The following is a 25894-nucleotide window of genomic DNA, read 5'->3' as shown; positions in this document are numbered from 1 at the left end:
AAATTAAGCACACTTTTTTTTAAATGTTCAAAATGTACCTTAAAGGGAGATTTGTCAAGTATTTAATACTCTTATCAACATGGGAGTAGGCAAATATGCTTGCTTAATGCAAATGTATGTATGTATTTATTAGTAATCAATTAACAACACAAAACAATGACAAATCCAGTCCAGAAACCCTCACAGGTACTGCATTTATCAAAAAAAAAGCTCAAATCATAACATGGCAAACTGCAGCTCAAGAGGCAACAACAGCTGTCAGTGTGTCAGTGTGCTGACTTGACTATGACTTGCCCCAAACTGCATGTGATTATCATAAATCATGTCTGTAAAAGGGAGACTCGTGGGTACCCATAGAACCCATTTTCATTCACATATCTTGAGGTCAGAGGTCAAGGGACCCCTTTGGAAATGGCCATGACAGTTTTTCCTCGCCAAAATTTAGCATAGCTTTGGAGCATTTCTTAGCCTCCTTTGCAACAAGCTAGTATGATGTGGTTGGTGCCGATAGATTCCTTAGGTTTTTTGTAGTTTCATATGATACCAGTATCTTCACTCTAGCTTTAAAACATGCTACAACTTCTGAAAGATCGATTGCGTTAACGCAATCAGTGACGTTATTAACGCGTTAACTTTGACAGCCCTAATAAATACTAACATTGGTCTTAAAAATCTAATATTGTTCAGACTCTAGTGTTAACCCCTAATTACCAAAACAAATTCTTATTCAGCCATTAAACTCTTTAAAAGTAGAAAAAAATCTACAAGAAGGTGCTCAAAAACAGCTCAATGTCATCAGGTTTTTTAATACTGGTTATAAAGAATTTGCTCAATAAGATTTTAAACATTTATAAACAAGACTGGAAAAGGCAAAATGCTACCTTCGTGTCAATACAAATGACGGACAATCTCAAGAAATTATTTAATCAAGTTCATTTGCATCGAAAAAATTAGTAAAATAATCTAATTTCTTTTCAGAAAATAAAATTTGTGATCTCAATAAGAGCCAAAATTACTTGGTGAAATGGAGATTTTCTTTTGCAGTGATGTTTTTTTAATTCACTTTCTAGCCTCACAGCCCTTGGCAGGTCAGCCAAAAAGTTAATTTCAGACCCTGCACACTACACACACACACAAGAGTGAGTGCACACTGTCAAGTCCTGAAAACAAGAGGGCGTATAGCTGTTTAATGTCAGAACAATCCGGTCTGGTGCTGCAGCTCAGGGTTCATGGTACAGGGAACATGGAATCCCTTTAGCTCGGCTGCTCGGCGCTGACAAGGTATCTGGCCTCAGATTCATTTAGACAGTCAGCAGAAGAACACTAAGAGTCAGCTAGCCATCTGGATCAGACTGTGGTGAAGCAGATATTCACTCCGGCTCACAGGGGGATTCGCTCCCCAAAGACAAAAGCAGATGAGCTCAGCTTTAGTGCTTTCACAAGACCTCGGTGTCAGGTTTGGATTATCTCACCTGCGCAATTTGTGTTTCCCCAGCTTCTGTCCGGGCTTCACTTATACTGCAAACTAAACCATACTCTTCAAAGATCTTATTCATGTCCCCTTAGCTTTGCCTTTGGAGTACCTGAGGGCTTAAGAATCTGCCGACATCTTTAACATGAGAAATGCCAGTGGATTTTTGGGGTCTGGGAGAAGGACAAAATGCTGATAAGTAAAGAGGGTGAATATGGCGCTTGTGACATTTCCCTGCATTAATTCTAAACTCTGGTTAGTGCAGATATTTGATCATAGGAAAATACAGGAAGGGTGCATTTTAATGCTAGAATTCAACATGCAATAATAGTCAATATGGTTGCAGTTAGGGCTGTGTATTGGCAAGAATCTGGCGATAAAATAGGTATCATGATACTGAGGTTACGATTCAACATATTGCATTACTGTAAGCAACGAGATATATTGTGATTTTTTAAATCTAATTTTGGGAAAACTGACGTATAGTATAAAGAACACACCACCGTATGCATAAAATCAGAGTATAAAAAAGCGTTCCTTTTTTAATGCAATCAGAAGAGTGGGATCTGCATTTGAATGTCTCACAGTCCCTGTAACATCCATCATCAGAGCACTACTCTGAGAGCATATAATACGCTGAGCGGTGCATATCTTTGCAAATGAAATAAAAGTATTGACTGGGTTAATCTTTGCATGCAAACTATTAATTAAAAATCAATAGTGTTTTTGAAAATCAATACAGTATCACAAAATCTAATATCACACTTAGTATATACACTCTTAATTGCAGTTAAGCTTTTATCTTAAAGGATTGGTTCACAATTTCTGAACTTTCTGTGAGATCATGGTAGATTCAGTGGGAGCCTGTCTATTTCCTTCCCTGCTTGTGTTTGTACAGTGATGAGTAGTGTGAATGTGTATTGCTGTATTGTCACCATGTAAACTGTGTGGACCCTAGGGAGAAAAGCTGCTGCAATGCAAAAGCTAATGGGGATCTTATTTAATAAACAAACAAACAAACAGAATTTCTCAAGTCTGTCCTTAAACAATAGATTCCTGTAATCATCCCATCTGTCCATACTGGCTCTGAGGAGATCCCTTCCTAGTCCGCTTCCAATGTTAAGTGACTGTCGGACTGTCGATTTTGTCCTCCATCACACAAGCGATCTCTTAAAGGCCAGTATGAACGGGAGGAAAGATCACAGCGAACAATAACTGTTTTAATGTTCACACCTGACTATTGTTTTAAGACAGACTTGAAAAATGGTGAACCTGTCCTTTAAGACATAATATACTACATTGAGTTTATTGATGATTTTACTCCTCCAAATAGCATTTTAACACATGCCCTTCACACATTCAAAAAATGCATTAAAACCTCAACTCACGACCTACCATTTTTTGGGAGTCTAGAGGACATAATTACTTTGTTTTCACTGGAAAACGGGCAAATAACTTCTGTTGTAACAAACACTATGTAATGGGGACAGAACCAATTGATAGTATACTAAAGAACATATCATTTACTAACTTAAAAGGTGTATTTAATGTGGAGTTACTCTTTAACAGCGGTGGAATGTATCTAAGTACATTTACTCAAGTACTGAACAAGTACATTTTTGAGGTACTTTACTTGGGTATTTCCATTTTGTGCCATTTTATACTCCTTGCCTTTATTAGTATAGCTGAAGATTGACAGGAAAGGGGGAGGGAGAGGTGGGATGACATGCAGCAAAGGGCTGCAGGTCGGATTCAAACGCAGGCTGCAGCAATAAGGACTCAGCATTGGTACATGGGGCGCACAAAATATAAATCAACTAATGAATTATGATATATTATTATAGGTTAATACCCAGCAGCATATGAAGTAATTAAAATTAGCTCCACCTTTACCAGCTGCAACATTCAAGTGATGTATCAATAATTATAATGCAAAATTATAGTAAAAATTATTCTGAAATGGGCCATTCTGCATATTAAGTATATATATTTAAGTATATTTTAATGCTAATAAGTTTGTGCTTTTACTTTAGGTACAATTTTGAATGCAGGACTTTTATTTCTAACACTGTATTATTGCTACTTTTACTTCAGTAAAAGATCTGAATGCTCTTTAAAGTTAAATTTGCACTTCAGAAATCAGGGATAAACATTTAAAATATATATAAACTTAACAGATAATTCATCATTTTGTAATTCATGCAGCAGATAGAAGAAAGAAAGACCTTCCCATCTGTGACAGCGAGGCCACCAGGTATGACTTGAAAACACTGGGACAGAATGAAATGGGGAAGAAAAAAAGAATCAAAGGGTGTAAATGGATTTGATCTTTAACCAGTTAAACACCTCGCCTGGTCCATTATCATAGCTTGTGATCAATTATTCATGGCGGGAGAAGCTCAGGGGTCAGGTGTTACCTTTGTAAACATTGGCTTCCCGTGCTGGGTGACCATGGTGCACTGATCACAGTCCAGGGTGATGCAGGAGTTGTGGAAGGACTCCTTGGAGTGTTTGAGGATGTAGTGGAGCTCGGTGACCCCTCCCTCGAACACCGTGCTGAAGTAACGGGGGATCAACGTCCGGCCGATCGCTGCAAGGAGACAACAGAGAGGACGGAGATGATGAATATACAGAAGGAGTAGAGCAAACATGACATGATCTGGAGAGAAGACAGTGGGCTTAGATAATAAGAGAGAGGAGGTGATTACATACTGCCATTAACACACTATCACTAACAGACTGTATTGATGCTAGTACTAGTATTAGGCCTATTACTACCACTTCTACTACTATACAATTTTAAGGCTACTCCTGGTACTACCGAGTACTGCAGGAATGAGTCCTTAAACCTTTTTACCTTTTTTTTTAAAGCTTTTGATGTCTGGTGATATAATTTACTCTTCAAAAAAAATTAAAAATTAAAAATTAAAATAAATAAATAAATAAATAAATAAATAAATAAATAAATAAATAAATAAATGTTTTTCTACAAAACCCCTTATTTTTAATTCAACAAAAGACCTCTCAAATATTAAATATTGTCATACAAGAACTTTAATAAAATACAATCTTATGGTTTAAATCAGAAACTGTCTGATCAAAGAATAAATAAAGACTTGAGTCACCATTACTACTAATACAACTACACCTGTTACTACTAATACTACTAATAATAATAGTCATATTTTTTAGTGTTAATGCTGCAAAAGCTGTTATAGTATTTATAGAAACGATAATATGGTACAGATAACACATGATATACTAGATATTACACTGGACAATCAACAAACACATTAAAGGTAATAAAGTAAAATGAAAGATTTAAGAGAAATGAAAAAAGCGATGTTTGTTTATGTGCTAAGAAATTCATAAAAGCAAAGAAACTGCTTGATAAGGACATCTGCCGTAGATTCATTAATCAAGATAAATATTTTATTGGCTGTCAAAAGCTCCTTGGAGGCAGAAACTGATCAGATGTTCAAATGAATGAAATTGATTAAATATTTGAGAGCGAAGATGTTCTGCTCTTCCTACCCGACCCGTTCTATCATATGAAATCATTCTAGGAACACAGGAAAGACCGTCGAGTCAGCTGTCTATTGATTTGACTTTAACCTCTGTACTCATTACAGCGGGTTGCTTGTAATACTGCCAATGACAGTTTTTTTAAAGCATGCGTTCATTCATATTCTTCCCTCATCCGGTCTCATTAACAGCTGAAAAAGCCGTCTAATGGGACTAAACAATAAACACAAATCATTTACAACATTTTTTGGCAGGGCTGTAATTATCATGAGAAATCTGAATGAACTCACTGATAAATATCGAGTAGCATGCCGCCCTGCTGATTGTGGTCAATTCATGAATTCTCAATGCAACGAGCACATTATAGATTTACAGGAACTATTGGATTGCCTGAAACCTATTGATCTAACTGGGCAGCCTTCAGGAAACCTGTTCACCCTCCAAGAAATACCAAAATCCTTTATTCTTAGATGGAGTCTGATTTTCCTCTGAAACAAGTGTCAAATAAATCTCCCAGTGCGGTGAGGTAAATTCAACTCTTTCCAACACATCTGAAGATTAAAGCTTTTCTTGAAACAACTGACAATATCATGAATTTAGGCCTCTCGATGCACTTCTTCCAAGATGTGACACTTCATATAACTCTCACTTTTGAATATTCCTCGTACGAGTGAGGCGCCACAGGAAAGTATTTTCACACATTTTTCAAAATGATATGATTGCATGACTAAGTTTAAACTGAATTATTAAGATGGACAACTTCTGCAGTGCAAACTTTTCGCCGAAGCCTAAAGAGACAATGAACAGTCTGCATGATGAACACTGGAGGAGGAGTCAGGGAGGGAGAAAGTGTCTTCAGTGTTTTATAGCCCTCGGGCTTCGTCTGGTTTCTATCTCCGCCGTGTTAGCTGGCTTCAAGGAGAAGAATGGATGATACACAGAGAGAGAGAGGCTTACATTTCCCATTACATTATGGATGCACTGTGATGGCATGCACGATACTGATTCCTGTATTTTATTGTTTGAAATCATGTCTTAAAATGTCTTTCCTTCTAAGCTTTGAACTTCCGGTTATGAAAATGTTAACAGTATATCTTAGTAGCCTACCGTTAGTCAACTTGGCTAAAATAAAAATGTAATTTCAATCAGGAGCTTCCTCATCAAGGTTTTGAAAGCATCTTCGACGAAACAAAACAGTCTTTAACAGCGACACCATCGCACCTAAACTTCAGCTCTACAGCTTAGGGGGTTCTTTTGTCTCTATACCTCGGTAAAGTCAATGAAAATCCCACTAAGAAGCTGAAATCCTGCTACACGACTTCTATCCACCAGACCAGAATGCAGGAAGTCCCATTCGTTATATATTGGAGCTCCTTCTATCAGCAGAGTTGTATGATTTTGAGAAAAGTCAACTTGAGATGCTTTAGCTGAACAGCTGTGCTATTAACTACAGTATCTACACCATGAAACCAATCTCCATTTCAAAAACTACAAAAGATAACGTCTATGGATGTCACGATACCAGACATTTAGTAGTCGATACCAATGCCAGTAAAATTCCACCATTCTCGATACAAATTTGATACCACAGTAAAAAAACAAACAAAAGTAAAACAATAAATCCCATTTACATCACTCCTTTATTATCGTTTGCATACTGCTTTTTGTTAGGAAGTTAAACAGGTCATAATTCCCTCTCAATTATAATTTTTATATTGCTGTGAAAACATCTCCTTCAAACAACTGGATTTATTCAAGTTTATCGCCAAAAACTACATTTTACAAGATTACATTTGACACATCATGATGACGATTGATTCCGATTACATCAATTTAACTCAATTAAATTTTTACTGAGTATAGCCTGAACGAATCATAATGTGACACCTCCTGTGTTGAAATCGGCAGAACGAGAGCTAGTTAACGATAGCTGTTAGCAGCCGGTAAGCAGCACAGTCCTGCACGGAGCTAACTGATAAGATTAGCTAGCTCTCGTCCTGCCGATTTCTACAGATTTGTTGTTCACAATGTAGTATTATCAGGGAAAAATAGGGTAGATAGTGAGTTTACTACATCCCAAACACATTTTGTGTCATCCCCGGGACAACTGGACGCCGTTAGTCTCGAGCTCTGATGATACCTAGAAAAACGAGTACCGTCAGAATTTTGGCTTTGACTTAGTATTAGTATTAGTATTATTAGAAGTATTGGTTCTCGTGACGTCCCTACTTTTTCTAAAAAAACACTTTTTTAAAGAAAAGTAAGGCTACAACTAATTAGCGATCGATCTTTGCAATGTCAGAAAATAGTGAAAAATTGCCTCAAAGTTTTCAAGGTGACATCTCCAAATATCTTGTTTTGTCCAACCAACAGTCCAAATCAGGTAGAAGATTAAAAAAATGCCAATATTCACATTTGAGAAGCTGGGACAACTGAAATTTATGGCATTTTTGCTGAAAATAAAACGATTAGCAGTTTTTTTCTATCAGTAGACTAACCGATAATCAACTAATTGTTTCTGCAATAAAGAAAAGTCTGATTAGAGTCAATACGTCATTACATGGCTAGTTAAGACGGATTTTTTGCAGTGTAGGCAGAGCTTTACTTCAGTGTTTGGAAACAATAATGTGAGGCGAAAGTGAGAAATGAGATGTTAATGCACAGGGTTTACTCAGAATATAAAGCAAGATAGTCTCCAATGCACAACTTAATATGTAGATCAGGGATTCTGCACAGCACCAACAGAGAGCAGCTGCGTCAAACAGCTTTCACTTGGGACAAAAATTGCTAACTGCAGAGCTCAATATTGCCGTTTCTGTTACTTGTTGAGCAGCTGTGCAGACCCAATCTGCAAAAACGACCCATAGCATCTCCAACACCACATCTTAGCAGCACATTCCTCCTTAAAGAGACTTTTTTTTTGCCTTTATTTTTCAAGCTATAGGGTTTTCTGCAGAACACAGATACACCCTGCTTCACACTGCTGCACGCCTGAGAGCTGCACAGCAACCACAGGCTTCATCCAAACATCACTGGGCAGTTCCACTTGAGCAACTCGACTTGCTCAAGGGCAGAGCCCGTAGTTACTGAAGGACAAAGAGCTTCTCATCCACTCAAAAACTAGGGGGAATCTGAACTATAAACTGTATATAAGAAGTGGACGCAGTCACCGTGACGTCACCCATTTGTTTTATGGATTACAGTTTTGAAGCTGCGAGTTCAGCATTTTGGCCGTTGCCATCTTGTTTTTTTCTCAGACCGGACAACGCCGTGGTAGCGACCTGTCAATCACAAGGTAGCCTCGCCCTAAAGCAAACCCTGCTTTATGGTCTATTTGACTCTAAATGGGACCATAATTTACTAAATGAACATCATGCTGTATTGAAGAGGACCTGAAACTAGCGACTGAGATCATAAACTCATGTTTACAATGTTTACTGAGGTAATAAATCAAGTGAGAAGTAGAGTCATTGTCTAATAGACTTCAATACAATCTGACTTCTTTTTGCAACCAGAGGAGTCGCCCCCTGCTGGCTATTAGAAAGAATGCAAGTTTAAGACACTTCTGTAATGGCTTCACTTCTTAGAACCGGAGGTTGCCACCTGATCTGAACAAGCGACTGTTTGGTCCGAAACTGATAATCGTACCAATGGCTGCAAATGTTTAATGTCCCCTCTTCTTAATATACAGATCCCAGCTGAATTTTGTTTTGAATATTTTGAATTTGACTTAAATGTCGTGCCATCTTGTTGCCCATCTCTAATGGGAGGCACCTCAGCAAAACACTGATAATATTTACAGTACACCAATGTCCCTTGTATAGAATGAGCTATACACAATGAAAAAACAGCCCTGCTGTATAGAGGGGTCTGCGTTTGTGGGGACAGGTGGGACGATACCAGTGAGATGATAAAATACGATCCAGCAGGTCAAGTTTGAATAAGCGATTTTACAACTCTGGAAAGTTATCATGGCGGCTGGTGTTTTATTTTTGTCACAACGATGGCGACCTACTGATTAGGGAACTGTTCACATTAAAAAGTTATCTACCAGAAATGTGCTGCCACATTTCATTGCAGCAAATTGAGTTCAACTTTCTTGCTGGACAACCCTGCTTTTTGTTTTTTGTTGCTTCTGCATTGGCATCCCGCTGCCTCATCGGACTGGCCTCATTAAAATGAATGAGGGGGCTGCATGTTTTTATGCAGGGCTTATGTCGGTCTGAACACCAACCGGGGGTACTTGTACCCACGGGGGCAGTTTGCAGTTACCCCGGGGTATTTGGAAAGATTGTGGGAAAGCTTGGCTAATTTGAACAAATGACTGTGGGTTAAAAAAATATATATAACATCCACGTATTTGTATTCAGGAGGATGAGTATAGGATTTATTGAGCCTGATATTTAGTAAATTTATTTTAACAACCAATAAACTCTGAGGAGTGATAAGCCAGTCCTAACACCTTTACACCATATGGAGAGTGTGATAACTACAGTGGTTTCCATGTGAGCAGAGAATAAAGTAATGACTGACACATCAAGCTTCTTTCACTGCAAGTGGGGGTATTACACATGAGACCAAGCCTAAACATCGGCTTTTCCAGGGTCACTATGTCTTGTACAAAAAAAATGTATTGTAGCCATATCCATTTTTATTAGGGCTGTCAAAACAGACAAAAGCGTGTGATTTTTAGGGTTGTAGCAGGCTCAGTTTTAAAGCTAGAGTGAAGATACTGGTATCATATGAAACTAAAAAAACGATGGAATCCATTGGTACCAACCATGTCATACTAGCTTGTTGCAAAGGAGGCTAAATAACGCTCCAAACTTGCTTAAATTTTGGCAAGGAAAAACTGGCATGGTCATTTTCATCCTCTGACCTCAAGACATGTGAATGAAAATGGGTTCTATGGGTACCCCATGTCTCAGCTTTATTGACAATATTGTTACAATAATTGTTATTGTTGACAATATTTATCATTGTTTTGTCTTGTTAATTAATTTCCAGTAATAAATATATATATATATATATATATATATATATATATATATATACAGTACATTTGTATAAAGCAAGCATATATGCCCACTCCCATGTTGACAAGAGTATCAAATACTTTTGACCAGATAAAACATGTGTGATTAAGTCGCGATTAAATATTTGAATCAACTGACAGCCTTAATTGTAATATAATTAAATCAGTTCAAATGAACACATGTGAATCAGGAGGTGTTGATGAAAAGGTACTTGAGCGTCTTGAGTAGGTCAGGTAAAAAAGGTTGAGAAACACTTGCAACCCCTAAAAACACCATGTGGGTAGTTGTTTCTTCTTTTGCTTTCTTTTTTTGCGCCGTTATGGTTCAACTTGGAATCAACCCTCTCTAATCCCACTAAGTGTTAGTGACCCCGGTCTACCCAGCTAAGCTACGCCAGACTGTTAAATAACAGCAAAAACAAAACAACCATAAATCCTGACTTTGGGATTATGAAGGCGAGCATGTTGGGATTTCCTTTAGCCTCTCGCTCCTCGCTCAGCGGAACAACTCTCTCTGTTCCTCTACATTTTGCTGCCCGTCAAATCTCCGTCATTAGAACAGTGCTGGGTACACAAAAAAAAATCGGGACAGCCATATTATCCAGCAGCACATGGTCTCTGATTTCAAGCAGAAATAATCCATCTTAGAGTCAACACTCTATTGGCTAGAATTATGCTCTCTCTCTCACTCCCCCCTTCCCCCAGGGTGGGTGGTCAGGAGGAGGTGTGTGTGCGGAGGAGGAGGAGGAGGAGGAGGAAGAAGAGGAAGAGGGGGAGTGAAGCCTGGGAATAAAACTTCATTTAGAAGTGAAATGTCCCCAAAGACAGTGGCTCGAGAGGCTCTTGAGGTCAGACCTGGATGGTAGAGTCTCAATCGAGAGAAAGAGACAGAGATGAGGATGATGTTGGCGGTTGGGTGAGGGTGTAGAGGGGGGAGACGTGGGGGGGAGGGTGTACCCGTGACTGGCATGTTTTTCAAATTCGATAAAGTCAGGCATGACTAAATAACACATAAAATGTTTGGCATCGTGAGCAGTGGCTGAGGGAAGAGGAGGGAGGGAGGGTGAGCTGCAGGGTCCGCTCGGCGTGGATGACTGTGTAAATGATGCTCTCTCTCTCTCTCTCGCTCTCTCTGTATCACTAGCGCTGCTCTCTCTCTCTCTCTCTCTTCTGTATCTCGCTCCCTCCCTCGCTCAGTCTCCACCACGGTTGAAAAACAAAGTACGTCTAGGAGTGGAGCTGACTGCTAATGCGGAGGAGCTCTGAGGAGACGAGGGGGAGGAAGGGAGGGTGGAGCGGGGAGGAGGTGTGTGTGTGTGTGTGTGTGTGTGTGTGGTGGTGAGGGGGTGTAGAGGGAATGGGATAGAAAAAATGAGCGAGGGATGAAAGCGAGAGAGGGAGAAGAAACTAGGAGGGAAGATGAAAAAATAAGGGCTTGTCAATGAGGGAGAGAAGACTCACTGAGGGGTAATAGGAGAGAGAGACAGCAGGAGAGAAGGTGAGACGGCAGGAGGGAGAGGGAGACAGGGGAAAGGAGGGAGGGGGGGATGCTCAGGTGATACGCAGATCTGCTTCTTGCCCGCCTCACCAAGCCATGCAGGAGTTTTGGTTGCGTCTTCTCAACCAAAACTGTCCTAATAAAACCCAGTGTGCGTAGCCCAGGGTGACAGAGTGATAGATAAGCATGTAATGGCAGCCATGCTGGCAAGTTTGGGATCATTTCAAGCACAGTAGTCTTGTGTTTCTCTTCAAATATTTTCTAGGCTCCCACACTCCGTATTTACCTTGGCATAGGCAATGCTTTCGCCAAGTTGCTATAAGTCAGCAGGCCTCATTATCTTGTACTTGACTATAACAGTGATCAAGCTTCACTGCTCTTCATGGAGCCCGTCATGTTGCTCCGCCATGTTTCTACAGTAGCCCAGAACGGACAAACCAAACACTGGCTCTAGAGAGAGCCTTTCACGTTTTTATGTTACCTGAAGGCCACCGTAGTTCTCCGACACGCTTGCGAAATTGCGGTAACGTGAGTCGCAGAGTGCTAAACCGTGGTACCGTAGTAGTGTTATTATGGTAAGGATGGCCTCGAATGGCGTTACCATGGTTTCGCACTTGGTGGCTCACGTTACCACAGTCTTGGAAAAGTACAAGTGACTGAGGGGTACTCAGTTGGTTGCAATCTACAACCACACCACTAGATGTTGCCCAAATCCTACACACTGTATCTGTAACTACCTCGTCTACAATGTTCAGAAATTAGGAACGAAAGCATAAACATCTTAAATTAGGTTTTCTGCTTTTCTCTGATTTAAATAATACAAAATTGTTCATCTTTGGGTTTTAGAGTGTTGAATGAATGGCTTGTGCTTCACTACTCGTCAGATTAATCTATAGTGAAAATAATCGTTAGTTGCAGCCCGACAAGTGTCTAAGGTGATGTTTTCAGCATCCCAGTTCACAGTAGGGATGGGACAATTTAGTGGATCGCGATAAAAAATAGTTGATAGGGGTGAATTTCCATTATCGGGATAATTATGAATATCCTCACAAGAGGCTTGAAAAGGCGACCCAGCTTGTTATCATGGTATAGAAGGGAAAAATGGAGCCTGATTTTAAAAAACACAGGCATTATCATGTAAGAAAGTGTAGACTAGCAGAATGTGGCTATTATTTATTTATGCTGGGGGACCTTATGATTTATGATTACCTTATTTAAGATTGTTTTTCACCAAAACGGATGTTAACTGCAGAAAGATGTGTCCTACCTGAGATGAAAAAAAAATCTTAGTTTCTTAAGAAAATGTATTGGGGTAAAGTGATTCCAGTATGTTTTAGTAACATTTTAAGAGTTTTAAGCATATTTGAGTGATTATCAGGATAATATCATGAATTGTAATTATTCCGGGCAGGACAATCGTGACATGAAGTTTTCACATCGTCCCATACCTAGTCCTCAGTCCAAACATATTCTAAGATACCCAAGACATTCAATTAGTATAAAACAAGAGAAAAGCAGAGACTGAGATGCTGACTGTTTGGATTCTCACTTGATGAATGACTTAAATGATTAATTGCTGTTGAATGATTTTCTGTTGACAAACTAAGTGATTAATCAACTAATCATTGCAGAGCTAGTTCCAGTGCGTAAAAGCAATATTTTCATCCAAGAAAGCAAAAAGTTCACAACCACACAACCAGCGGGAGAAGAAAAAAGCATTACCCCAAAAACAAAAAAGGATGTACTAAAGTATGGACAAAAGCAGAACTCCACAGCGGCATGAAGGACAAAATTATCAACACAATCATTCACTATTGCCAAAAAACAGGCGCCTCATCAGCCCCACTATCATTTATCTTTTAATAGTCAGATTACACACTCACCAACAGCGCACAAGCCAAACAAACTTCAGACAAAGAACTGCAGAACGACAAAAAAACTTGCATGGAGTCCAGACGAGATGAAATATATTTGTTGGCGATCCTATTTGTTTTTCCCTCCTCTTCACCTCACCCCACTTCTCTCTCCATCTCTCTTTCTAACTCTTCTTCATGTTTTGTTTTTCCTGCGCCGTGCTGATTGGCCCGTCTTCAGACGCGGGGCACTCCAGAGATACAGATTAGCTGGCACTTGTTTGGGCGAACACGACAAGCAGCATATGCTTCTCAAGTAACGTGTACCCAAACATGCAATTTACAAATAATTAACGTGGTGTTAATTAGTCACATTAATTCATGCCACTTTGTTGGGATTGTTTCCCCCCGTCGGTCCCCAGGACTCCTGCCAGCAACGTCAGCCAGCGAGACGGCGAGAGCGGTTCTTCTGCTCCGAAGCGAGAGCAGGGCATCAGAAGAAAGAAGGGCCGCTGGCTGGTGTACACACAGTGACACACACACACACACATCCAGAACACATACAAGCAACTGAACACACTCCAAAACACAATGAACCACGTATGCAGAGTAATATGCATATAATGTGGTTAATATGCAGATTCCCTCCTTATGGACACATGTGCACACCCACACATCAAACCAACAATCACAATATGGTCAGATGCATATGTGTGTGTGTGCATGTGTTCATGTTTGAGATAAGTACAGAAAATGCAAAAACATTATTCTATATTGTTATTCTCAACAAATCCCATCAAAAGACAACAATGTGTTTGTCCGTCTCTCAGTGCTTTGGCACATTCGTTCCTACTGATGACGTACGGTAAATCTTTAAAATCAGATCACATATGTTTAGTTTCATTTAGAAAAAAAAGGCTAAATAATCTTCTTTAACAGCTGGGCACTGCAGTTTTTAGTGAACATAGTGAACGGGGGCAAATAGTGCATTTGTAGGGGAGTATCTCCAGCTGCACTAATGAGTATTCGCAGCAGCACGACGATGTATGTGGCACTGACTCAAAGTAAACCACACAGTCCATGTTCGTTATAATGAAGGGACATATCAGCCAGTAAAACAATGTGGCTCCTTGATGGGGTTTTTAATAGTTCTTGGACAACAACGTAGATCTTTGGCACAGAGGTCGAATATCACCAAACTCTTTCTTAAAAATACTCCTAAAAAGTTAGGGCTCGGTGTTGTATGAAATTATTTATTATAGAAAGGAAAATCTATCTATCTATCTATCTATCTATCTATCTATCTATGATATCATTGCCAGTACGATGCCTGAGTTTAGCGATACCAAAACAAGACTTTGCCGTGGCAGAAAAAAACAGAATAAATGAAAAAAAAAAAAAATATATATATATATATATATATATATATATATATATATATATATATATATATGTGTTTTAATACAACAATATAAGTCAAACTTCTCAAATATTCCATTTTGTCAAAACACAAGCAGCCAAACAAGAACTTTGCCTAAATAAAATAAGTCTAAAAATAATCTAAAATAGACAAAATGATGATTGAAATCAGGAACTACTTTATCAAATAATGAGAAAACAAGACAACGCATACCAACTTTTTGTTCTTTATAATATAAAATGCATTGACAGATTTCAGTAGAACAACAATATTGAGGTTTAATACCTCATCCCTAGTCTTTGTATGTGTGTAAATACTTATAAAAAAACATGAAATCAAGTGCAGTTTGTGTAGGAACATGGTTGTAGTTCTATCCTGTATTGTATGTATCTTACATTATATGGATGTGCATGCGTGTGAATTATTTGATATACGTTGTGTGTGCATGAAGGTCTTATATACGTGTGTACTGTATATGTACTTCTACATTCCTCTGTGATCCTCAGTGTGTTCGTGCGTGTATATACTGTATGTCGAAGTGTGATTCTGTCTGTGTTTGTAACTGTTCCATATCTGTGTATAATTTGACATCCATGGTGCACAGGGGAGCAGAAGAGCTATATGTTGTGAGTTGGCTGAATCTGTGTTGTCCATTCTGACACTAACATACACATACAGCATATCCGTGTACAGTAACGATGCACCGAGGGAGTATAGAGGCAGCTAAGTAAACAATATGCACACCCACATGCATGAAGAAAAACATGTAAGAGATGCGGCAGGAAAGTGAACTATGCCATCACCTCTTCCAACCCTCCTGAGTAAACAGACTATCCATTAATTTTACCCATAGATTTGGATGCAAGATTTTGTATTTATCCACAGACTGTATATAAGAAGTGGACGTAGTCACTGTGACGTCACCCATTGGTTTGTGGACTACGGTTTTGAATCCTCGAGTTCGTCATTTTTCATCAACTGAAAACACACTGTGAAACAATTAAAGTTGTAAGATGAAAACATGGACAACGGCGTGGTAGCGACCTGTCAATCACAAGGTAGCCACGCCCTAAAGCATACCCTGCTTTATGGTCTATTTGACTCTAAATGGGACCATAATTTACTAAATGAACATCATGCTGTATTGAAGAAGACTTGAAACTAGTGATTGAGACCATAAACTCATGTTTACAATGTTTACTGAGGTAATAAATCAAGTGAGAAGTAGGCTCATTTTCTCATAGACTTCTATACAATCAGACTTCTTTTTGCAACCAGAGGAGTCGCCCCCTGCTGGCTGTTAGAAAGAATGCAAGTTTAAGGCACTTCAGCATTGGCTTCACTTTTCAGAACCCGGATGTTGCCGGTTAAATTATAGAAAACGTCTTCATTGTTTTTGTATTAGTTTGTATATAACTATTGCTAAAGATGAATATTCAAGCCATGTATTATGGTTGTTATTATTTCAGTCATGTGACAAGTCCGAGAGCCCTTAAGCAAGGCACTTCATTTCCACTAGCTCATGTACTGTAAGTCACTGAAGACAGACATGAGCTTCATACTAAATGCCTCAAATATTCAAACTAAAAATGCTTCAACCCAGCAGTTACTGGTGTATGTATGAGACAGGAAAGAGCAAATACTGTATCGGTCTTGAGACAAAGCAGCCCCAGAATGTCATGCTGAATCAATCACCAAGTATCAATCCCATTTTTCATGAAGTTGAGAGTAAAAGGCTGGAACCATGACTGGTTTAAATAGTAATAACTTTTATAAGAGAGTGTGGCAGACTGTCACTAAACACCTTCTGTGTGGCAGCAAACACAAGAGGAGCTCTACTCTAAAAGAAAGTCATGTCATTACTTTAGGTTCGTCATCCAATATCTTCAAAGTATAGACAGTCTACTGTATTGAGGGGTAATCATTTTGTCAGCCACAAATTAAAGATACTTCTATCCTTTGAAACGTACCGTCATTTGTGTCTAATTTTGTGCCATCAATCAAAGAAAAGATGTTTTTTTTTTTCTGAACGTGGCATTATCTCAATTTGGAATGAGACCAGTCAAACCCAGACCACTCAAGACTTGTCGGCAGTGTTCGTCCAACCTGTCCAGCTAGTTGATGATTAAAACCGCATGCTGGTGGAGTGCAGGCAAATTAAAAAAGCGGGGGAAAAAAAGAAAAAAAAGAAACAAGACAAGAAAGTCGGGAGATACTCAGTGGGCGATTATGCAGCAAATGCAGCTCTCCGCAGTGCAGAAGAGAAAAGGATGGAAATGAGAACGGGGAGAGCAAGTAGTGTATGATCCATAATGTCTGCATCCTGCTAATATTCATCAGACAATCGCTGGCTCGTTTCAGCGACCAGCTCAATTGATAGAGCGAGGCATTGATAGGTTAGGGGTTCAATTCCCTTTGAGGTTTAGTGGCAACCTCTTTCTACTAACATTTACAGGGTGAGAGACTCAGATCCTTCTGTGGCTTCCTGGAAAACCCAAGTTAATGCTGTAGATTAGTCCTCATTCTTTACTATCACATGCAATGTTTCCCCCCCTCTTTTTTATTTCTACTAGGAGTGGGTTATATGAATAAAATAACAGTATATATAAAATATGTATCGATATATCTCATGAAATAATTAATCTTTTGGAGATGTATGTAATAAATTGTTCACAAGACACTATTATACGCAGCTATATGGACATTTTTCAAGTGTCTATAATGAACAATATTTGTTAGCAATTTATAACTTCTCCTATGAAAACACATTTTATATTATTACAACTGTGTTTTACTTTATTGTCTTTCATTATCTGCTTAGACACACGCCTCCACTTGTGTGTGCACACAGAATGAGTTCTACTTGTTGTCAAATAGGGGGGACTTGTAAAGTAAAGTGTTGTTTTTCACTTTTCTGAACCAAGAGTAGGGGTTAGGATAGAGCGTGTTAGATTGTAAAGCCCTTTGGAACTAATTTTTGATTTGGGGCTATTATTGGCATTTCACTTCACGAGTAGCTCGGTACATAGAGAGAAATGTCAAGTATCTGCACTCTGAATTAAAGCACCCAAAACTTTAAGGACTGAAAAAAGGTAACGTCCTCATCAGGCAAATTGCCAGCCGGGTGGCAACCTCCAGTTCTGTAAAGTGAAGCCAATGCTGAAGTGTCTTAAACATGCATTCTCTCTAATATCCAGCAGGGGGCGACTCCTCTGGTTGCAAAAAGAAGGCTGATTGTATAGAAGTCTATGAGAAAATGAGCCTACTTCTCACTTGATTTATTACCTCATTAAACATTGTAAACATGAGTTTATGGTCTCAATCACTAGTTTCAAGTCTTTTTCAATACAGCATGATGTTCATTTAGTAAATTATGGTCCCATTTAGAGTCAAATAGACCATAAAGCAGGGGATGCTTTAGGGCGTGGCAACCTTGTGATTGACAGGTTGATACCACGGCGCTGTTCTTAAATGTCTTGTTTTGTCCAAAACCCAAAATCCGATTATATAAAACAGAGAAAAGTCTCCATATTTGCGAGTCAGAAAACAACATTTTCTGCCATGACATATTGCTTTAATGATTTCTGTCGATCAACCAATCGAATAGTCAATTAATCATTGCAGCTCTACCAGCCTGAATCACAATACAGGACAGCATTTTACAGCAATAACTCACGACACAATGGGAGACTGATAAAAGTACAGGTTTACAAAAATCTAGTCTTTTTAGAAAATATATCCAGAAAGTGTTATGTTGACATATTTTTTTTTCATAATAATCCCGTTTGTGTTATGCTATGTTCTTTTTATTACGCTACTATGATGTAGGTTTTATGTCATGTCACATCACGTCATGCTAAATGAAGAGCAAATACAAACAGACACTTGGGATCCCTGGCAGAAGCTAATGTGTTGACAGCGCTGTAATTGTTTGAAGCATATGTTTTCCCAGTGGATTACATCTCGATTCGTAACATTTCTGCTCTCTGTTTTTATATTTTAAGACATTCGGCTCTCTCTCCAAGTGATTCCAGTCTCAAGTGGTTAAAATGACTGAGCGGGGATTTGGTGTCTCTCTCTCTCTGGAGGATAATCTCTGACTTTCCAGTTACTGAATGGTCTCTGGAACCTCATAACATATACATACAGTAAGGTTAGAGTAAAGCAAACAGATTATAGGGACCTGAAAAACTGAGTAGATCAACAGACTCAGATAGGTAATATTGATTTTCTTTCAGCCATGTGACGTGTGTACAAACCAGTGCTTGCTTAGACCTACAGTATGTGTTGTAATCAATAAGCTAAGCTAAAAATACTATTAAAATCGATTATTACCCCCTCGGTGTAAGCTACTGTTGATGATCGGTGAGAGGAGAGATGCATGGATGAAAACCAAGCTGACATATTGATCTGTGAGCTTAATCGATGGTTGAGGAGAGCCTACATTACTTGGCAAACAAATGTCTGTCTTCATCGACTCATATCTCTATCTAAATACCCATCATGAGCTACCATTACTGGGTCAACAGGGAGGGGCGTTAGATCATCGGCAAACTGATTAAGTCACCTCAAGTTAACTGTTTGTTAAGCCTCCGACAAACAGGACTGTCGCAAAGAGCTTCACAGAGGACAGGGGCGGAGATGTGACAGCATGCTCATGACTTTTAAAGGATAGGTTCAGATTTTATAAACTCTAATTTAATACAATACTCACATGCAAATATGAACATTGACAGAGAATGTTAATTTGTTCTGTCCATATTGTCCAGTAAGTTAAAGAAAGGCTCTCCTTTTCAGAAACACACATCTAGCAAGACACCTTTCTCAATCATAGTGAATGAAACAATTTAAACACAACGATCGCACGGCAATAGTCTCATATTCAGCAATAAAAATAAGGAAAACCTTCCCATCGTCGCTCGATTTCAGCAGAACCCAACCTTGTGGTCAAAACCCACAAGGGATTATAAAATAAATCTGAGGGTAACTGATAATAATAATCATAATAATACTACTACCAATTCTACAAATAATAAATATAATAGTGTAATACTGTATATCATGAAACCATGACGTTTTCTGAGATGGTTATCATACTGTGAAAATCATATTATTTATTATATCTGTTACAATGTCAGAAAAGTTTGTGAAAAATGTCAAAGTTCAAGGTGACATCTTTAAATGTGTTGTTTTGTTCCACCAAAATCCCCCAAATAATCTGTTTGCTGTAATAAAAGACTAAAGAAACCAGAATATATTCACATGAGAAGCTGAAAGCAGAGAATTTAGCTTTTTTTTTTTCTTAAAAAATTATGCAAAGCGGTTTATTGAAAACAGATTAATTTTCTGTCCACTGGCTCATCCATCAATCAACTAATCATTGCTACCTAATTACGTATAATACATCCATCTAGTGTTGCGTGGTTCTATTAACTGTTGCAATCCAACTCTGAACAATAAATCAAGATAGGTATCTACAAGTAAAACCAGCTTCAGCCAAATTAAGTGGATGTCTTCCAAAGTTGAATATGAAATTGACTTTTGGCTGAGCCGTGGCTGAGAGATACGTCCTGGTAGTTGCATGTAGGCTTGTTGGACAAAACACAAACAATAAACTTACACATGACTAACAGGACGGAGATACACACTTTAGACTGCTGAAGCATCATTTTAGCTTTGGCTTAACTTAAGAATACATTTTTGAAAGTGTTGACCCCCGTCTTTTTAAGCTGTAGCCACTGCAGGAAGAGATCTCTTCATGGACAGTATGGAGAAGAGGAATAACTACCGCAACCACCAACTCTTTGAATGTACATATGACATGTGAGTATTGTAATTACTCTGAAATCTGAACCTGTCCTTTTACAGTATCAGACCAAAAGCCAGTGTGACGTTACATATTGGCAACGAGGCAACAAACTGTATACGGTCGTGTCGCAAAAACAGTGGAGAAAGGGTTAAAAACACCCAGCATGTATTCCAGAGACAGACTTACACATACACACACTGAGGCCCGCGCACTAAAGTGTACACACACACAGGCATGCACACACCAGAATGTGGGAATCACTGCCCAGAACATGAAATATTCATCAGTCATAAAACTTTAATTCAATCTCTCTCTCTCTCTCTCTCTCTCTCTCTCTCTCTCTGTATTTCCTGTCATTTTGGGGGCTGCTGTATTCTATTTTGTGAGGTAAACACTTCCCCCACTGCCCCTGCAACGAAAAACAATAATAGATTTCATTAAAACACCCTTTTGCACAATTGTCCAAACGCACGAGCCAAAGCACATCATTAAGACGCAGCTACATTTCAGATGGAGGAAACCGCTGTTCGCGTAGTTCAAAATTACATTTCAAAAAAGGGAAAGCCGCTGGGTGGCAAAGAGAGGAGCGGCCCGCGTTTAATACTGCGATGCTGAGTTTTAGAGGTCCCCTGTTATCAAAGTTATTGTCACTCAAAGAAGAAAGAAAGAGAAGCCTCAATATAGTTCATAAAGAGAAAAAAGAAAATCAGTTGCATGTATACTTTTATGTCGTGTTATCACACTGCAGCAATGAGTTTAGTTCCAAATTCAAGACAATCAATATTTTAACAACCAAACGGCAGGACACGAATGGATCAAACCTTGACCAAAGACAGGCAAAAGATGATTTTGTATCTTAAAAGATGATATATGAGGGGGAAATGTACGTTTTCTCGTACTTCTAACTCATACAGCATGTTTTTTTGGCATGTTCTAGTACCAAATAGTTGTGTGCCTATATTATTTTCCTCTTCTGTATGGTATTGATTAATGCAAAGGCTCAATAACATTCTACTTCAATATGCACAACGCATATATTACTTTCAATTTGCACAGCAGATATTTATCTAAAATCTTATCTTTAATTCTATTTATTGTATTTTTTTTATTATTTGATCTAGTTTAAAGTAGTTGCTATGTATATTTATGTAGAGATTTGTAAATACAGTGTTTTTTGTACCTATCTCATGTCTTTTTGTGAGTGATGCACATTCTTTGTGATCAATGTCTATCTATCTATCTATCTATCTATACTGTATATCAAGACTCTTTTTTAAAAGCCAGTCAATGAGTCCAATCTTCAAACTGGCCTAAAACTCATGAGGAAAGTAGATCTTTTTTAGACATAATGAGTGTTGAGATTGAGATTTGTTTGTTCATTCACAGAGCTGACATCATTATATTCAGATAATTTTTTTAATTAACTTTGATTTTAAAGACCAGTGTTGATTTTTATCTTGAGTAAATCTGTTCACGAAAGTGTTTTTTAAATGTATTTATATTTTTGGCAACACTACAGTTAAAGGTTAGGGAAACAAAACGTGGTTTTGGTTTGTTATTGAAAGAGCGAACACGTCCTGGCATATGCTTCAGGTCAGAGTTGGCCTTATAAATGTTTAACCAAGACCATGATCTTTCCGTAACCTTAACCGAGTGCTTTGAGTTCCTAAACAGAACCTTAAAACGGCATATTTATTTGGGGATATCGTAGGTAAAACAATCGAAATATGTTGCCAATGAACACTTTACAGATCCAGTACATTCAGAATGAACATTTTGCAACTTTGCATAAATGCTCATTAAAAATGTTTCTTTATTATGTTGATCCCGGCAGCATTACATTTCTTTCAGACACACAAGCCAGGTTTGTTATTCAGCAGTTTGATTCAAAGATCCTAAAAGATACGAGGATGCAAATAGTGAGAAAACAGCAGCTTTGTGTTATTCAGTAAACAGCTACACTCACATGCAGCTGTTTCAATCCTTGTATTGTTGATATTCATATGCTGATTTCCTTGATTTTGAGTTTATTGGCTAAAAATACATGTGACTTCTGCACTGAGAGATGCCATACAGCTGGAACAAGGTGGACCAGCCTTTTCTCCCTACACTTATAGCAGCTAACAAGCAGAGGGCTGAAAGCACCGCTGGAAAAAAAAAAATCCTCAGTAAACAGTCTTCTCTGTGCAGACAACAATGCTGCAGAATGTCACATACATTATTATGTGACTTCAGCACCACAGTCACCATATCCAAGATGGACCTTATGACTTTCACAGCTCTTCACACCTGCTTGTGTCGTTTAGTTCATTTGACAAGACGTAGAACAACGGCAACGAAATGAGACGATAAAACAAGAACGGAAGAGACTCAAATTGGGTGACCCGATAGCCGAGTTGTTAGGCGCACCACATGGGCGCGAATGCCCTGATCAGCGAGTCCCCGACATGTCATTCCCCTGCTCTCTTTCCCCCACATTTCCTGCCTCTCTCTTCACTATCACTATCAAATAAAGGTATAAAAAGACTCAAATTCATATTTTGAGTATTTGAGTTTAAGAGTATCTTATTAATAAACATAAACTACACTGTATGCTACATATTATTCAAATCTCACAGTACATTTTCCAGGTTTTGAGAGGAAGAAATAATCAAACAAAAGCCAAGAGAAGCTCTTTCAACACCAGCCGAATGCTGCTGGTAATTCACAGAGGAAGAAAAATCAAGATACTGTATGTCTTTGTCTCGTTTTCTCAACATCTGCAGACCAGTTTCGGCTGAACGGACCTCTATCATTTTGACTTTCCCAGCAGAAATCTGGGGAGGGAGAGGAAGAGAGAGATAAGGACGAAGAAGTGTAACAAGAGAGAAGGGAAAACAGCAAAGCAGAAAGACAGAAAGAGAGAGAGAGAGAGAGAGAGAGAGAGAGAGAGACACATCTCCAGTCACCCTCATCAAACCTCACGCCACGCGTGGATGGTGACTGTTTGGGCAGAGAGGGAAGCAGGAGGATGGGGGAGGGGTGTGGGGGGGAGAGTCGGAAGTGTTGGGGATGGAGGGGAGTATGTCCCCTCGAGGCCAGCCCTCATCCCCTCTTCACCTCCATCCATAATTCAACAGGGGCCGCCCCCCCCTCCACAGCCGCACCGGCCCCCAGGGCGCAGCTCCGCAGGGAGGACACAACACGCAGAGGAGGACGAGACAAAGACACACCGCAAATAGTGGGCCAAATAGTGTAACACCAAAAATAAATACCAGAGCTCGGCGGTGAAACGCATCATTTCCCCCCTCAAGTTAAGTCAGTCACACACATTGTGAAGGTGGAATATCGTCACACACTGCATGACGTTGAGTGCTCAACCAGACGCCAAACACTTGATGGCGGGATCCTCATAGAGTGAATTAACAGTTCCCACAAACAAAACCACACACACACACATAGAGAGTGAGTGTGACTCAGACTCCTGGTGAGCCAGAATCAATGGTAATGAGCATCGCTTTGCGCTGTTTGGCCTCTGATAATCGAGCTCTGATCTAAAAGAGGCAGCGATACCTGCTAGGCTCTCTGCAGCTCACCTGAGGGAGGGGCGGGTTATGCGTGGGTGGATGTGCTTCTTAAAATGAATCAATTCAACACAGGGGGATGCAACTACAGCTTAAAAAAAATAAACAGGGTACCAAACTGCCACATGGGGGACTTCCTCTAAAAAACATGATCACATTAAAACTATTTTTGGATTAGAAAAAACTTGAACGGCAACCAGATTACATTTTTTGTCAACATTATTAAGATATTCCGATACCATTTTTTCCAAATTATGGTATCGCATCGTTGCATAGACTGGGGTACTCCCCGTTACCCATTCCCAAATTTTGGGCAGTATCGGACGCATTTCAGATACTGGTATCGGTATCAGAACAACTCTAAAACATAATCGACCAAACATACATACAGGTATCTGTAAAATGTTCACTGACAACATTTTGTATTTGGTTTCTCTGCAATATCTGCTTGTGGCAACTAAAGAACTTGTTTAAGGTGAGGATCCTTCACATGAAACAATCAGAGAAGCAGACTTCCCCTAATTGTGATGAGGGGTCATAACCAGCAATTGCCTAATTTTAAAGGTTCACAAGCCGGAAAGGTTGGGAACCTCGGCTCATATATAAGACCTAGGGCTGTCCGTGACTAAAGAAATTCTAAGTCGACTAACACTCAAACGATTTTGTCGACTAATCGATTAGTTGATTTAATCGACAGATCTGTAAAATTGAGTTTCTACACAAAGAATCACACAAAAGCACCACTATGTGCTCATAAGTTTCTTAGAAATTCAGCATAAAAATTATGCGCACACACGCCAAAGACCAAAATGACTTGGTAAACTAACCGACTAAATGCATTTACACACCGGAGGCGTGGGGAATAAACAACACAAAAATGTGAAATACTCGTCTGAAAATGTATTTTGAAAGGTAAAAACAGAAGGAGTGGATCTGGTCTGCACTCCTTTGTCAAGGTTGAAAGTAGTAATCAAGTTTGCTGTCCTGGTTTGGAATACGGAGCCTACGTGTTGTTTCATAAATATAGGCACAACTCAACTTGTTTCGCATAAAGTGATTGGTTGATGCCTTTATTCACGGTGTGAGGAAAGGTCAGAAAATCTGCGCTTTTTCGTTCTGTGTGAAAGTACTCATGACAAAAACAACAGTTAAAAAAAAATATAAGTGCATTAAGAGGTGGCAGCCCTAACAAGAACATCACAGTACCTCTTATATGGGTGCTAAATATAGCCAGTGCACATAACGAGCTAATTATTACTGGCAATAAATACACTGCAAATGGTAAATTGACTGCATTTATATAGCTTTTGTTCCCCTTAGAATTTGCTTCTCATTCAAAAAAACACCCACCAACAGCAGTGAGCTACCATGCAAGGCGCTGGTCCAACCATCAGGACCAATTTGGTGTTCAGCGTCTTGCTGAAGGACACTTCGACATGTTGACAGGAGGAGCCGGGGATCAAACCACCAACCCTGCGTTTAGTAAACAACTCACTCCACCTGCTGCCTGAGCCGGGACAGATTTTAGTTGGAATATGGCACGACGGAGGTGCTCACTGGAATTGGTAATACAAGTAAATATCTTGTCATTTTTGTGCCATTTATTGTCAAAAAAGATAAATACAAAAGAAGATGAGAAAGTCATTTTTCATATAATTTTTTGACTTGAATTTCTCATCTGATTTGGGGGAGCTGTTACTGCCATTGTGAGTGTGAGTGA

The 25894-nt window shown here is 39.1% G+C and overlaps 1 protein-coding gene across 6 annotated transcripts in view; it reads right to left on the bottom strand.

Annotated features, from left to right (window-relative positions):
• The window catches only part of ldb2a (LIM domain binding 2a), a 113586-nt gene that overhangs the window by 40133 nt on the left and 47559 nt on the right, over nucleotides 1–25894 (bottom strand). For all 6 annotated transcript variants that reach the window (XM_037780479.1, XM_037780476.1, XM_037780478.1 and 3 more), the window contains exon 3: nucleotides 3889–4061. In XM_037780479.1, coding sequence (XP_037636407.1) covers nucleotides 3889–4061 — 173 coding nt within the window. The remainder of the gene's footprint in view (nucleotides 1–3888; nucleotides 4062–25894) is intronic.

The sequence above is a fragment of the Sebastes umbrosus genome, chromosome 9 (genome assembly GCF_015220745.1).
Source record: "Sebastes umbrosus isolate fSebUmb1 chromosome 9, fSebUmb1.pri, whole genome shotgun sequence".
In the NCBI taxonomy this organism is placed as follows: Eukaryota; Metazoa; Chordata; class Actinopteri; order Perciformes; family Sebastidae; genus Sebastes; species Sebastes umbrosus.
This window is presented reverse-complemented; position numbering and strand designations above follow the sequence as displayed.